The sequence below is a fragment of the Ptychodera flava genome, chromosome 4 (genome assembly GCF_041260155.1).
Source record: "Ptychodera flava strain L36383 chromosome 4, AS_Pfla_20210202, whole genome shotgun sequence".
In the NCBI taxonomy this organism is placed as follows: Eukaryota; Metazoa; Hemichordata; class Enteropneusta; family Ptychoderidae; genus Ptychodera; species Ptychodera flava.
In genome coordinates, this window is record NC_091931.1 from 860,657 (window position 1) to 876,535 (window position 15,879).

The 15,879-nt window shown below is 36.2% G+C and overlaps 1 protein-coding gene across 5 annotated transcripts in view; it reads right to left on the reverse strand.

Annotated features, from left to right (window-relative positions):
• LOC139130341 (coiled-coil domain-containing protein 169-like) overlaps window positions 1-15,879 on the reverse strand; it is a 34,512-nt gene that overhangs the window by 1,904 nt on the left and 16,729 nt on the right. The window contains exons 1-9 of one of the 5 annotated variants that reach the window (XM_070696105.1): window positions 13,027-13,146; window positions 12,611-12,741; window positions 11,163-11,245; window positions 10,606-10,760; window positions 9,516-9,614; window positions 9,188-9,241; window positions 8,243-8,263; window positions 5,169-5,234; window positions 1,276-1,373 (exon numbers count right to left, since the gene is read on the reverse strand). In XM_070696105.1, coding sequence (XP_070552206.1) covers window positions 1,276-1,373; window positions 5,169-5,234; window positions 8,243-8,263; window positions 9,188-9,241; window positions 9,516-9,614; window positions 10,606-10,760; window positions 11,163-11,245; window positions 12,611-12,741; window positions 13,027-13,089 — 770 coding nt within the window. In that variant the 5' untranslated portion in view covers window positions 13,090-13,146. Of the gene's footprint in view, window positions 1-1,275; window positions 1,374-5,168; window positions 5,235-8,242; window positions 8,264-9,187; window positions 9,242-9,515; window positions 9,615-10,605; window positions 10,761-11,162; window positions 11,246-12,610; window positions 12,742-13,026; window positions 13,147-15,879 lie in introns of those variants that run through there. The other 4 variants (XM_070696106.1, XM_070696104.1, XM_070696109.1 and 1 more) reach the window with 4 other exon arrangements.

Sequence of the window (15,879 nt, forward strand, 5' to 3'; positions counted from 1 at the left end):
AAAAATCCGTAAAATCAGGCGTTCCTTACTTGGCATTTGATTTTTGCTTGAATGAGGATGTCTTTTATGTGTTTTTTTATGTATGATACGTTTTTCTGGAATGTTGTGGCCAGTGTTTGACCGCCCTGAACCCCTGAAAAATACATATTAAAAAACTATTTTGGAAAAAAAAATTCCTGCTGACCTTCCTACCCTATTTTTGAAAACTATGTTATCGAAACAGCACAATTTATTTTTTTGCCCGAAGCCTTACATTCAAATTGACAGGCTATTCACTGATTTTGATCAGCTGTTTTAAGCCAGCCATCTACCAAATTAACAGGCTATTTACTTATTTTGGGGTGGCTATTTCCTTCTGTACGGGGTAGCTTACACCCTCATTGAATTCCTCCTCTTCCCTGGTTGTCTATTTACTACAATTTTCTATCCATTTGATATGTGTCTGCAATATTTCCGTAATATATACATCACACTTTTCTTATTCTGTTAATTTCACTTCCCTCTAATGTATCCTTACACTAAAGATCTCTATCAGAAATGTTTAAATTTTTCTTAAGAAAATAAGAGGCGGAGCCTCCCTTTAAAAGGACACCAAGCTATGGCGGCGTTCACTGTGTAAGTGGACACCAAACAGGCAACACACGGGCACACGCTCCAGAAAATGCCAGTTTTTAGTTTTCCCCGTATGCAAAAACGCACAAAGACTGCCAAGCGGTCAGCGCAAAGTTGCTGCCGATCGAACTCTGTGGTTATATTCAAAGTCTAACGCGACTGGAAGACAATTTTTTAGGAAATTCAAGCGTTTGTGGTGGGGAATCAATGACCGTTGGCGATTTGAACCGACTGTCAATCAAAAGCTTGCATAAACTCTGTTTGCAGGATTAGCAAAATGTGACAAAAGGTTGAGATCAGTTTGTGTAATTAATGTTATAGAAATCAAACATCGTGCTGGCCAGGTGTTTGACTGGGAGGAGAACTCCACTAATGCGAGAACCTGGGATTGAAAAGTGCAGCTTTAAGAAAATAAGATGTGGTGTTTGTACCACTCTATATCATGCCTTAGCATTTGTTGTTGCATCCTCCAATCTATATTTGCTTTGTACAATGATGTCATTCATATGAGTCTATTCTACAGACTTGCTACCAACTTCTGTGTCATCATATTAAGAATCCTTGAGTTCAGACTGGTTAAAGATCAACAAAACTTGTACAAATGACAGATATATATAGTGTCGCTGTTGTTGTTGTTGTTTACAGTCTACCATATATACCTACTTGTGTAAACTCCTTGGGCTAGCAGCGGCTCCACTTATTGGATCAGACACTCCAGCTAAAGCATTCCTTTTCTTTATTTCTTCCAGATTAAATTTAGCCTATTAGTAATAAAATCATATTACCAGGGATAGTTAGCCATTATATGTTATGGATTTATTTAAAATGAAATAAATAACACAAAAAATTAATTATCCTGCATGTTGATTTGTATGCACCAACGCCAAGAAAAATACAAAGTTTATTTCTCATCCTCCCGCGCGTCAATTCAGACTGTCCGCGTCCACCTTTTTTTTCTGCTCATGAGGAAACAAAATGAAAAAAAAAAATAAACGTAAAAATACGCGACAATAGTGCATAACACAGTGCTGTATAAAACAGAACTGTAAACAAAATACTGACATTAACATTCCATTCAGAACTGTACAAACATGTCACTGTTATATTAAGCTGTCAAAACTGTGCTTTGCTGCACTAATAGTCAAACCACAGAACTGTTGCTATACAAAAATGCTAAAGCAACACTGCTGTGCATTTATCTCTGCGTGCATTCCTATGTTGTTTTCATGTTTTGTGCACGTTCTTGTTGGTTGAATAATAAAAAGAAAATTGAGAGAAATAAAATTCCACTTCACCGCATCATTTTTGTAATATGTCTAGGATCAGAAACAAACTTTTTATTTTTCTTGGCCTAATATGCACTTTGGTGTATCAGAGCATCATATTGCAGGTAGTGGAAAATAATTGCTCTAAAATTCCAAAACACATGACAACATTTTGTTTCAGTAAACTGATTAGTCGCAGATTGGACAAACCCAATAACTTTGTTTCAATATCCTTTATACTTCAACTGTATTACCATACTTGTTTCAAATTATTGATGAAATAATGAATAAATACTAAGATGTGACAATCAATGAATTTTGTGGACTTCTTCAAATTTTAAACATGGTTTTCTTGTCATTTACTGATTGAAAGAATGAGTCGGCAGTAGTTTTGTTGGACTGCACTCTGTCAACAGAAGCCTTTGTCTGTCTGTAGTCTGATAGTACTGTTGATCTCAAAATAATCTACAGCACATATGATTAAAGCTGTGTATAATATCATAAGGGGAACAACTACAATAAATACAGTGGTAAACTTCTGAACTACAAATATCCTTTTACATTAATGGAAGTTGTTGCATCATTCGACAATTACCTCATCTTTATTAAGTTAGAACACACTTCGGGGACAGATATTCAGACTATTAAACTTTCACAATAGTCTTTTCTGATATACCACTGGTGGGGGTTCATTTTAAAGCACTTGGTGCACTGTAAGAAAACTTATCGCATGCTTAGATTTTTGAAATTCGAAAATTTTATTTTTCTCCATAGAGTTAACACTGGGATGCCGGCCATTTTGAATTTTAAATATCGGTAAATCTTGGGTTACTTGTTTCTCTAGTACCAAAATTTGCACGGTGACCTCTGATTTTCATTATTGATTTTGAAAGACAATGGTTGAAAGATTCCTAAAGAAAAGTTTGAGCAAAAGTTTAAGTCTTTCACTTTCGAGGTGCATACTACCTTAATGTGAGAAACAAATGTAGTATTCCAACAATAGCAACACTCATTTAACAGTGGCCATAAAAACTTTAGATTAAACCTGCTTGTGGACATAACACACAAAAACACAGATGTAAGAACTGGTACAATCAGAATTGTCTTGTAGTATTATGTCTGCAAGCACAGGTTTGATGGCTGATACACAGTGATATTTCAGTTCAGAGAACAACATGAGATAACTGAAAAAGATAACTTTGTCCCTTTTAATATAAGTTGAAATAGACACTATCTACAATTAAGAAGAATGAAAGACAATTACTATGGAAGGACACTCCCTTAACTTTTGCAGATAATGTACTTTGTTAATAGTTCTAATAAAAATATTATTTTATATTAAAGTTTGAAAAAGGAAGTTAGAGTACACAACAACTGAAAATTCACTCTGTTTAGTTAAGACTGATGAAAAGAGTATAGAACTGATTCCAGAATAACTTCAGAATAACACTGAAGTTAGCAAACCTACATTTTCTAGAACTGGTTGAATCTCTATCATAAAATAGCATCAAACCAATACACAAAAATATACTGCTTTTCTGTCATGGCAAACTAGCAGTGAACTCATTTCTTTATTAATAATGTATGGATTTTAATTTCACATCATGGAAAAAGTGCTAAGATTTAGAAAAATCTAGTTTTAGTAAATGACAGTGAGTTCTTGATTTGTGGTTTCTGTGAGGTTGTATCCCTAAGGAAGCACCACATAGCTTGCCTGTGTGGTGTGATACTTCAGCTACATAGATGGTGTGAGTTCAGTTTACATATAGTAGAGTCAATTTCAATGAAGATGTATCCATAACAAATTAAATCAAGTTCAAATCAAGGCACACAATACTTGGTACTTCACAGTGAAATTCGTTAATATGCTAAATGATACTGATGAGGGAAAACTTGTTCTCAAGTTGAAATGATATTTCCTTGACTGTGAATTGCACAATGAATGAAATCCCATCATTGTCAGTTTGGCTTCAAAGCCGCTATCAGGAAAAACATGACTTTTAATTTGAAGAAATACTGATAATACTGCTAGATTCAGGCAAAAAGGTGTTCATGTGCAGATTTTCAGCGGGTGGGCAAATGTAGAAACTAATCAGTGGGCATGGTGAAAAAGTAAGTTTTACAGTGGGCAGGTGAAAAATTTCACATTTTCAGTTGTTATGGGGGGAGAGACAATTCTGGCAGTAAGGTACTAGAAAATAGGTAGAGGGAGGAAAATGCCGTCGTTGATAGAATTTTATCTCTTAACCCTTTGAACCCGGCTCGGACATGTCCGATGATGTCATAGAGTACCAGGGGGTCAGGGTGCAAAGGGTTAACCATTCATCAACTGAACAAAATATTCTGAAGAGAACAGTGGTCTAATATCATGTAAATCTTCAATGTCACCAAGTATTAACAGCTATAATCAGGGATTAAACCAAATGTATTAGCTGATACACATGTCACTATTCATTAGCTGATGTACATATCTTTTGATATTCATTGGTTGATATACATATTTCATGGATAATTATCTGATATGCATGTTTCTAATTAATCATTTTTACTCTCCATTCACTTAATCTATTTCATAAATCCCAAACACATATAGTCACTGGATTACAACATGGAAACTCAGTTATGCAATTCTTTCAGTTGATGGTACACAGTTGGAACTTAGCTCAAGCTAAGAGTAAGTGAAGAAGGGATCGATAAAACTAACAGTATATATCCAGTCTATCAAACATTTTAAATCATTGCTGAACTACATTATGATGAAACATAAATTATATATTCAAATGAATTACTTCTGGTTGTCATAATTTGACATCAGTGGAATATTAGTGATACACACACTGTTAATATATAGTCAGAAAGATTGCACCGAAGAGATTGTTTCTACATTGAAAATATAAACAAACCTGTATCAAAATAATAGCCAGTTCAATGTTCTCACTCACAGATATACATTGCACTAAGCTTGTATTACGTTTGATCAATTCTTTCTAGAAGTGTGAGATTTTCTTACATAAGAGAATGTAGTACTATAAGACAACAAGCCATACTTAACTGACTTGCTAATCTTTAACAATGAAAATCCAAATGTAGAGTTTGGTTGTTAACAAAGGGCAAATGAGCTAACATGTAAATGACAACAACGAACTGGCAATACAATAGTAACTATGACAAATGCAGTTATGTATGTTAAAACATGGTCTATGAAAACTGATATGGTAGCATGTGTTAATGATAGCAGTTAGGGCAGAAACTTCAGTGAATAGAATATATATACAATGGGGAAAGACCTACGTCATTATGTTTGACTCTCATTGCCTGCAGTTGTTGGGGAATGTTCAGAGAAATAGTGAGTTCATGCTGTAGTTAAGTATCACAGCATATTCCACAAGCAATCACATTGACAACCAGCAGAAGGTCAAAACCACCAGCAGAAGGTGAAAACCAAACAAAAACAAAACAGAAAGTGCATTGTGGAGTTAGACAAAAAATCAAATGGTAATTTTAGTGATGCGATAAACAGAGCAAAACAAATGTACAGTTTGTAGTGATGCATGAGTTGACATTGTCTTGGAATGGAAAACAAGCATCATTTTTTACAGTGTGGAATGAAAGCAGTGGTTGCAATATTGATATATTGTATAAAATCAGCCTAACTACACTAGTGATAGTGCTAGCACTTCAAGCATTGTGATATCATCGCAAACCGTGTACATCATCCGTCCATCATTACTCACAGGCCACTTGACTCACTGCTAAGTCAACAGTTGTAATGATTTGAATATATTTACACTCAATAATCATGAAAATGAAAATACTAAATGTCCATTTAGTATATTAAAGAGGCACTCCCACTTCGTAACATTTTTAAAAAACATTTTTTTAATGCCAACGGTCAATATTTGACGTGGTGACTGGGCCCGGATTGCGAGATATCGAAAAAAACATGTCATTTCCCGAGCGTATTTTTCACATCCCGAAGTTTTATGATCGTTTCTGATTGAGACCCGAAATCCCCCGAAGGTTTGTTGTTGTGCTGATTGATGATATTCTAGGGAGCCCATAATAAGTTCGAACGACGCAATTTTACCTCCCACTGCGAAGACTTTATATACAGAATTATGCCTTCACGTCAGGTAAGTTCTTTTTAAATTTCTCCTTAGTTTTTGTCGTTTTCATTATTCTCAGTCAGTTCTATTATATTTTTAACCAATACCACATAGATATCAGTTTTTACGTGTAAAATATTAGCCGCCTCTGAATACTACATTTTGTCGTCTGCCACACAGTTACGTGTGGTTCGATACAGACCGGCCGCCGCGTGGTATGCGTGCATACCACGCGGCGGCCGCTATGTATCAACCACACGTATCTGTGCTAGTCACCTATGCGAATTCTGGTTGAATCAGCAAACTTTGTTTTCCGTTTTTTCTCCGAGTCAGTAAGACTCGGCTTTCCCCCACAGGGCATGACCGATCACCGACACGAGTGGTACTGTGGCGTACAGCAGCGTTAGTGTAGACTCGTACTCCATAGCTTAGTTGACAATGTCCCCAGTGCCGAACATTTGATGTTCGGAAGCTAAATTTAGGTGGGCCACCGGAATTCAAACTTTTACTTTTTGAGGACATGTTTTTATCGATATCTCGTGATCCACGCGCAGTTGTCACGTCAAATATCGACCGTTGGCATTAAAAAGATGTTTTTTAAAAATGTTACCAAGTGGGAGTGCCACTTTAAATGAAGAAAGGGAAGGATGTGTTGAGTATCCCTCCGTTCTACAGCCACACAGATGCTGGGCTAGGGCTCAGCTCACTCACTATAATATAACCTGAGGTAAGGAATTTAGGTTTTACCCCACAGATATAAAAATCCTCAGATCAGATTTAGTCATCCTCCAGATCTAAACTTCACCATGATTAAGAGGGGGGCTGACAAGACTAATAGACAATCTTTTTTTAACTATTGTTATCACTGATAAATTGCTAAATCCACACTCCAGACAACTCCCATACCAACATCATGTTGAAGGGCAATTCGACTTGAATCAAAGATGTGCACATATATACATATATACATGCATAATGGCTGGCAGAGGCACAAGAGTTGTCTAGAGAGTGAAATTTAGCTGTCTATCTGCACTAGCAAGGTCTGATGTCTTTTATCAGTACTAGGCAGATCCAATGTTGTCTTCACAAATAAAGAAGCCAATCAATTGATTTTGTAAGTGTCCCCTTAACCATGATGCAGCTTAGATCTCAAGGATGGCCAACCATCATTTAATAATCCAATTCAAAACATCATAAAGACCATTGATGTAGCAATGAGCCAGTATGTGTCTGTACTAACATCTTTATTCTTTACAATGTGTGTGAAATGCTGACAGAGTTCATGTTCTTTTCCATCCATTGATACAATGGATTACTGTCATTGTGCAAGACAAGTGTACCAGGTCAAGGTCTTTTGTCCTGAGATCTCTTTTTGAAAAAATATCACTACAGATTTTGAAACACTGTAACATTTCAAGGAAATAAGAATGTCTTTTCCTGTCCATGACATGAAAACATAGACACTGGATTGCTGTGCCACTAGAGTAATTAAACTGAGAACAATCAGTGTTTGTGTTGGTGGAGAGGTCATCTGTACACGTGTAGCTTCTCTTCATGGTAGAAAAGAAGATGATCAATGAACAAACTTTGAACTATGGACTATTCTATCAGTTTGAAAGCATGTTACAACCACATTCCCTCCACCCAAATTAACCAAACAAAATATAACAAGGTAAGTTTCCCAGTTATTGCTAAATTGTCTCACATTTTGAGATTGAATCTTTTCAAAAATATACCATCAACCTTAAGTTGAACTAAGCAAATCAATCATATTTCAAAGTTTATTTATAGATGTCAAAAAGTCAGGTCATATGATGAAATTGTCACATCATAGACATATATGACTACACATTTTCTTTATTGTTTGATGTTTCATAACTTTGTTAGTTGTGATGAAATGTGTTCATGCCGCACTGTTTCAAAATCTGTAGTGTGTGTGTGTGTGTGTGTGTGTGTGTGTATATATATATATATATATATATATATATATATAAAATTTGTTACAATAAAAGTCGTGTAACAATATTGAAGAAAGTTGGCTGATAGATGCTTTCCACACAGTGGAAGAGTTGAATGAAGGGACACAAGCACTTTGAACAAAATAAAATAGTTTTGTCTGTATCTTTAAATTTTGAAGCATAATCCTGAAATGAATGTCAGTTTTGCACTTTAACTTATTGTAGTTGTAACTGTTTTGAGATATCAGTATGTCCATTCACTGGAAATGTTTTAAAAAACAAAAAATGATAGAAAACCTACATCATGATGATCTTTCTGAGCCTGGTAGTCATGGTAACACCATTCAAAACGTGATGAGTCAAGCAGCAAGGGTAATATTATACATGGAAAAAAAATAGTGAGACTTGATTAGGTGAATAAACACATGAAGTGTGACGATGATGAACTGTGACAGCATTTCATCAGGTCAATATAGGAATACATGATAAGTTAGCTGGATATTAGTTGATGAAATTCCATATGCTGCAATTATCGACTGCATGAAGCTTTCCATAACACTTCATTAATGGTTGAGTTAAAGCAATCATACATGTTATTGTTGCCATTAACATCACATTAGTTCCATGTCCATAGATTGCATAGTAGATAATTACACTCTACTACTATATAATATTTACAATCTGTTAGATTTTGGCATTAATTGAAATGAAAAATAAATCAAATGACAGGGGCAAACCCCCAAATTCCTCAATTTTATCTATCTCCTTGTAATGAGCTTGAGGTAAATTAAAACAAGACTAAGATATACTGAAATTGGACTAATTTTTCAAATGCATGTCTTACTCATTGTTCAACTGTTCAGTTTTGCTACAGACTCCTATGAAGTGTCAGTAAAGATATTAACAGGTGCCAGCTTAACAGCAGAAAGATTTCTCTTTCTCACTCCCTCTCTCGGCTAATACATCAATGTAAAGTACATATTTGGTGCACAATATGTAAAGTTTTTTTTATCATTTTTCTACAATAATAACCATTTGTACCTTTACGTAATCTGAGAAAAAAATCCTCAAAATAAACAAGATGAACTGAAAAGCTACAAGTGTTAAAAGTAACGTGATACAAGATACTTGATTATTTACAACCTATTGTTTAGTAATCAATAATTATCAATTTATTGCAGTGAATATCATTGATGTACTGTGATAAAAAGATGTACATATATTGATTTTTCCAATGATAACTCACCTGTCCAATTTCTGTCAGGTAAGTTTTCCTTTCATCATTAGCTTTATGAAATGCCTGTAAAAATAATTAGATACTCATCAACATGAATTATCATGTGATCAGTCAACAATGTGCATGTTGCATCACTTTTTCCTACTTACTGACATTCAAAGTTGTCTGATTTTCTGTAACAATGTCAAGTCTAGGTTCAACTGATAGCAGCCAGAATAGTTTTACAGACAAGAACTTTACAAAACTTCATGATAAAATGATAACGATGAATTGTACTGATAAAGCTATAAAAAGAAGACACTTTGCAAGCAAGACGGAGAGATGAAAGATACTGTACCTTAGATTCCTGATCTAATCTCCATTCATAATCTCTCAGTTGACTTTCTATACTTGCTTTCTCTTTTTCCAGCTGACGAATCAGTTTTTTTAGACTTCCCTGGAACATAAATGACAGTAATTTATATTCTGGTCTCATTCTTAACTTTTCATTCAAAAGCTCAAAGTGAACATTTTCTACAGATACCCACATTTGGCAATGTTTTATTTGTACATGTCAACTACAGCTTTGAAGGTAAACTTATCCAAAAGTAAAGTAATTTAGAAATTTGATAAATGATAGGTCTATCATCATATTGGTGTTTTACAAAGTGACTTATCACAATCTGGATTGGTTTGCCATAATTTTTACTATTTATCCTTCAAATTCTTTTGACATGATAATTTTATGTAAATTTATACATCATACAATCAAATATTGATCATTATTAAAAAGTCATATTTATTTATATTACAGGTTTATAAACCTTTGGAAATATATGTTGTATAACAAGTCATCATCCACGTTTGTCAGCAGTACTTTAAAATTTGGATAAGACATGTTAAGATTCTTTTCTAACTGTGATCACCTATCAAAATGAAACACAAGTTTCATGCATTGCACTCACAATGATCAGACTGTTCGATGTTGTTATATAATACCACTACTAACGAAACATGCAGCAGTTTAGTCTACTAAAGGAATCAAATCCTGGTTTATTTGCCAAATGAATACTTCATGATATTGAAATTCAAGTAAAAGTCTAACACTTTCATTTCAATAAATAGGTAGCTGAAAATTTGCAAACAAGGTATTCAGTAAACATTGTCATAGGAACAAAATCCCATCAATTTACCATACAATTCTTTCATACTTACTTACAATGCATGTCAATATGAATATCACTACATCAGCATTTCAGCATTCCATTAGTATATGTTCCTAACATTAAATTATTCCGTGTACATGATAACATCTGAATGGAATGCAGTTTTTTCATGCCATCATCACTTTGTAGAATGACCTTGACAATGCACTAAAAGCATACTGTAATCGTTAAAGTACATTTATTGAAATCACAAGCAAGCTTAAGCTAGGATGATACACATACCTCTGATAGCTCATCATAGGTTTTCATCTCTGAATTTCTTCCTTCTTTTGCCATCAGTTTAGCTTGGTCTACTTTTTCCCGAAACATTAGAATTTGTTTCTCTAACTGCTGATTGAGTTCTTCTTGCGTTTCATACCTGGTCTTCCATTCATTTCCTGTACAAATTGTAATTTTGTGCCAGAATTTCCATACAATCATCATATTTCAACGAGATAATATTATGGTAATTTTTATTTCACTTTAGCATAATGATAGATAATAAATTTTGACAACTTAAGAAAATATGCTTATTAATAAGAGTTTCACTTGTATTATTTTAGCATCCCCTAAATTTGATATCATTGACACTGATTTATCAATGACATAAAAAATGATACTTGTAATTGTGCATTAGGTTTCAATCCTTAATTGTGTTCCTGCAGGAATGTCAATACACAATTTGTTGATTACTACTGCTGGAATTACAGACTAACAGTTATACAGACAATGATACTTGAAACCTTTGCTTCCTAAATATTATTAAAAGTTTCATTAACATCAAAGAGAAGAGCTCTCACCTTCTTCTTCCACGCCATCCAATCTTTTCTCAAGTTCTGCAACAGTTATTCTTAACTCTGCTGTAGACTGATCTAACATCTCTCTGAAATTGTTAGAGAAATATTTTTCACTCAGAGAGCTAAATTTCATCTCTCTCTCTCTCTCTCTCTCTCTGCACTAAATTGTTGACACCACATCATTGCAATGTTTCATCACCGCACACGACATAATTCACATCTGAGGGGGGCTTCACTCAAAAAATTGAAAGCTACAAGGCCTTAGGGGGTGTTCAAAATATGGAGGGACACCTCCCTCTCATGCTCTCATCCTTTGGGTGTTCTAACAGTTTTACTGAGTAAAAACACAAATGTATTTCACACCTAAATTTCTCAAAATTTTCCACGCAAGAGAAGGGACAACCCCCTCTTGCAGCCTCCCATGTTTTCTCCCCCATACCTTCAAATTCTATCCTGTCAGATATCTTACTCCAAACTCTGTCATGATACCCATCCAAAGTAAACAATACTATATGGTTGGAGAGTGGTTATAGCATGAGCTTTTTTATATCTACATTTAGTTGCGCCGTTGAATTTCATTTAGCTGGTTTAGCCTTTTTCAACCATCATGAGATAACTGCATGACAGCTTTTCCCCTCACAGATTTAGACGTGGCTATGGTCTATTCGGGCCAAATCAGACATACCATGTGTAATGACATTTAGTATGCAATGACCGAGATATTCCACAATGCTTGCCCTATACCATGGAGGTACTAGCTCCGCTCCTGGCTCCATGACTAACCATGGAGGTAGAAGAGAACTTTTTACCTCCTTGGACTGAGCCGTCGAATTCGGCCGAAATCACACGAAACTAGCGTTTTTGAAGCAAATGAAGTACCAGGTATGAATTTTGAGAATGCTAGGGAACGATCGACGGTTACACGATAGACGAACTTGCTACTTTTCACCATGGATGTTTACATCCATGTTTTCACAGTAAACCACCCCTGAGGCTGAAAGGCCGCTGGTTCAGTGGTAGGAAATATCAACAGTAATAATACAAGTACTCCTCCAACATCGACACAATCCAAATACTGCGAAGTGATCCGTCTCACTTTGGAAGTTTACGTAAATTGCCATTTGTTGTGGAAATGTTGAGTTGAGTGTGCTTGACAACTTTGCTCAACTGTCTGTCTACAGACTACAGTGCATGTTTACGCACTAGTGGTTCAGGATGGTCCTACTTAAATTTGTAAATCACAAATTTCCCATGGACCTGGTAATGTATTACCTAGAATGGAAATGATTATTGGACCAGTTTCATGTCATATTCATAATTACTGATCTCGTTTACATTTTACCTCTCTGCATGTCGTGTCTGATCCGGAGTTTGGTGCGTCCTAATTATGGATAAAGATCGCTGGATAGTTTGTCTGATCTTGGATGGCCATTTCCTACAGTCATACTTACTTCATTTGCCTTTCCTGTTGTATCTCAGCCCGAAGGCGCTCCAGATCATACTCTTCGTCGTTCATGTCTCCTACCGCCATTCTGCGACCTTCATAGTTGTACCGTCGGTGCCTATTGAGCATGCGTGGTTGCTATTGGAAACGGTACACAACAGACCAACAGAATGAACATAGATGGTTAGATAGCCCTGTGCCAGCGTGCTAGTGCTATCGCCAATCAGTAAATATGAATTATAAATGGATGAACAAACACGGAGAAAATATCGTGTAAGTGGTCTCTCAAAATCTTTTGTGATGCAAATTTCATCAGGAATACAAGCATTAGGCCTATATTTTCACTGTTTCTGCATCGCTGAAACCTACTTAGGCTAAGCATGGATGTAAAAAATATTTTTTACATCCATGGGCTAAGCTTACCCCTTTAGTAGCCAGAAGCTTATCGTTCATATGACGTAGGATAGTCATGTTTCTAAAACACATATCTTTTCTGTAATATTTTCCAGTCGAACCCACTATTTCCAACCAACCATAGTGACAAGGAATAGCCCTGCGTACGATGTTCCCGGCGTTATACGGCCTCCCACCACAGGCCACAGGTTATCGTAACGTTGCTTGGATAGTCGTTCGAGGCGGGCGGCCGCAGGTCGCCGTTTACTATAGGTAAGCGGACGAGTAGGAGGCGGTTTACGGAATTTAACGGTACAGTTTGCCAGTAAAACTCCGAGGCCCGCAGGGCCGAGGAGTTTTATGGCAAACTGTACCGTTAAATTCCGTAAACCCGCCGACTACGAGTTCGCTGACCGTGTTATACCACGAATTTGCCGAGTTTTAGAGCCTTGTTTGCACGCCGAATGTTTTTATTTGTAATTTTAGTGCAGTGCAAGTTGAAACTTTGGCAGGAAAACATTGACGCGTTTTGACACCTTGTTGAACGAAAGTATAAAAAACTAACCCATGATTGGATAAAACAAAGTTGACATGTGTTGCTATAGTAGTGCGATGACGTGGTTGCGCACCTGGTTTGATTTGAATTGTATGAATTATGTTTGATTGATTGGTTGGTTGAATGAAGTGAAAAGGTGTTTGCAGATCGACGTTAGAGTCACGCTTTGCTCATTTGGGTCGAAAACTTTGAGCAGCATACACGATATTGCCGAGTCGCTCTACATATATCGATATGGCGGATGAAGTACAAATGAAAGCTGTATCCGGTGCACTTCAACTACCAAAGCCAAAGATGGAAAAGAAAAGTCCCCCTGTCACGCCAGTGCTAACGGCCACAATCGGAAGACCAAGCTACACAGCCACGTCAGAGAAAGGCGCAACAGAAACTGCAAGTACAAAAAAAATACGTGTAGATCCACAATGACCGTGGTACTGCGTGTGTGTTTGCCTGTAGCTAGATTTAACTTTACCAAAGGCGACTGAAACCTCTACATTCAGTGTTAATAACTGACTTTGAAGTCTTAAATTTCAGCTTCGAATGATCGTGATAACAATAACCTTAACACAGAAGTGATATTTGCAATCAATACCGTTATTTCACGGTGACCTGTAATTGGTTTTGAGATGTACAGTCGTGCAAAATTAATTCAGACCGGTGATTCTTTTAAAGTGTCTTTACTCTGTACTTGATGGTGAAATAAATTTCTTCTGGTATAATGTCTCGCATTTGTTTTTTTTACTCGTCGCCACGTGACTTTCTTTTGTTTAAAAAGTGTCCGATTTACTAGTAAACCGGACAGTTTTTAACAAAAGAACTGTCCGATTTACTAGTAAATCGGACACTTTTAAACAAAAGAACTTGTAAATCGGACACTTTTTAAACAAAAGAAAGCAAGGTGGTATATAATAAAATATTCGGTTATGGAAATTAGAGAGCATGGTTAGAACGATGGGCACGAGGCGGAGAGTGGTATAACTTAAATAAACGGCGACCTGCGGCCGCTCGCCTCGAACGACTATCCAAGCAACGTTACGATAACCTGTGCCACAGGCCGTAGGCCTTTTTAGCTAGCGTCGGGAACACACAGCATCTTACGCATGGCTGAGATAAGGAATAGTTTGACCGAATAGGCTGTTTTGGTGATTGTGCAATGATGTTTCCTAGTCTATTTACAGTTTAATTTTACATCTGACGGTTTGCTTTTCTGTTAAATCTCATCAATGGTAGCACAAGTCCACTCGAAGAATGAAGGGTAGCCTATCGGCCTACATATTTGGAGTAGGAAACCTCAATTTTTGTATCAATCATTAAAATTAATTTAGGGCCTAACGGTCAAGAATTTGAAACTACTTATAAATTTGATAGCTCATTTGAAACTAGAGTAGGCCTGTATGTAAAAAAAAAGGATCATTTTGTTTTTTATTATCTATTCTCATTCTTAACTTGCAAAGGTTGAAAGACTGACATTCAAAAAACGTTATCAAAATCATGAGCAAAACTGAAATGACTCTCGCTCATTCATTCTTTCTTATAAAAATGTTGATATGCGTGCATGTAAATGACTCTAATTTTAACCTACATCAGCGAAGCACCTGGTGATTGTCACTTTGGACAAAGCTTACTCTCCTACGTGCCCTGGGCACCAATTAGGGCCTAATCGGCGTTGGATTTGCAGGTATGATATTATCGAGTTGAAACATATGATTGTGAACTTGTTCATATAGCTAGACAGTAAAAAGCTTGTGCGGACATGTGCTCTCTGTTTCTGCCGTGTTGTCACTGCTCATTAAAATACTGCTGTATTCGACTGTTACCGGCGCTGTGCCGCTGTCGATGTAGTTGGCGCTGATATACATGTGAGTGTTACCGCCGGGCTATAGGCTCATAGCCGGTAACACAGCCTTGCCACGCAGAGCTGATAATATCCTTTGCATTCAATCTGTTCAGATTTTGTTCCTTTTACAAAATACGTAACTTTTGCCAAAGCAAAATTACATGGGATTATTATAGGGTTGTTCACAGTTTACGTTATTGTTCTCTCATTAATATGCAAAAATATAGGGGCCTATATTTGTCCGCACATTTAGATTACGCTTTTGAAAATTATCCATGCAAGAATGATGAAAACACATCTTAGTAGGCGACTGCTAGTATAACAATGAATACTAAAAAACATATTCACGACTCCGAGTACAAGCTGCAAAAAAAGCCATGCATGCAACATTGATAAAATTTGTACGCATTTCAAGCTGTGTGTCCGATGTCGCGCGTGTACAGTTATATTTAGTAACAAACCTATAACCGTAAACAGCGCTATTGCGACC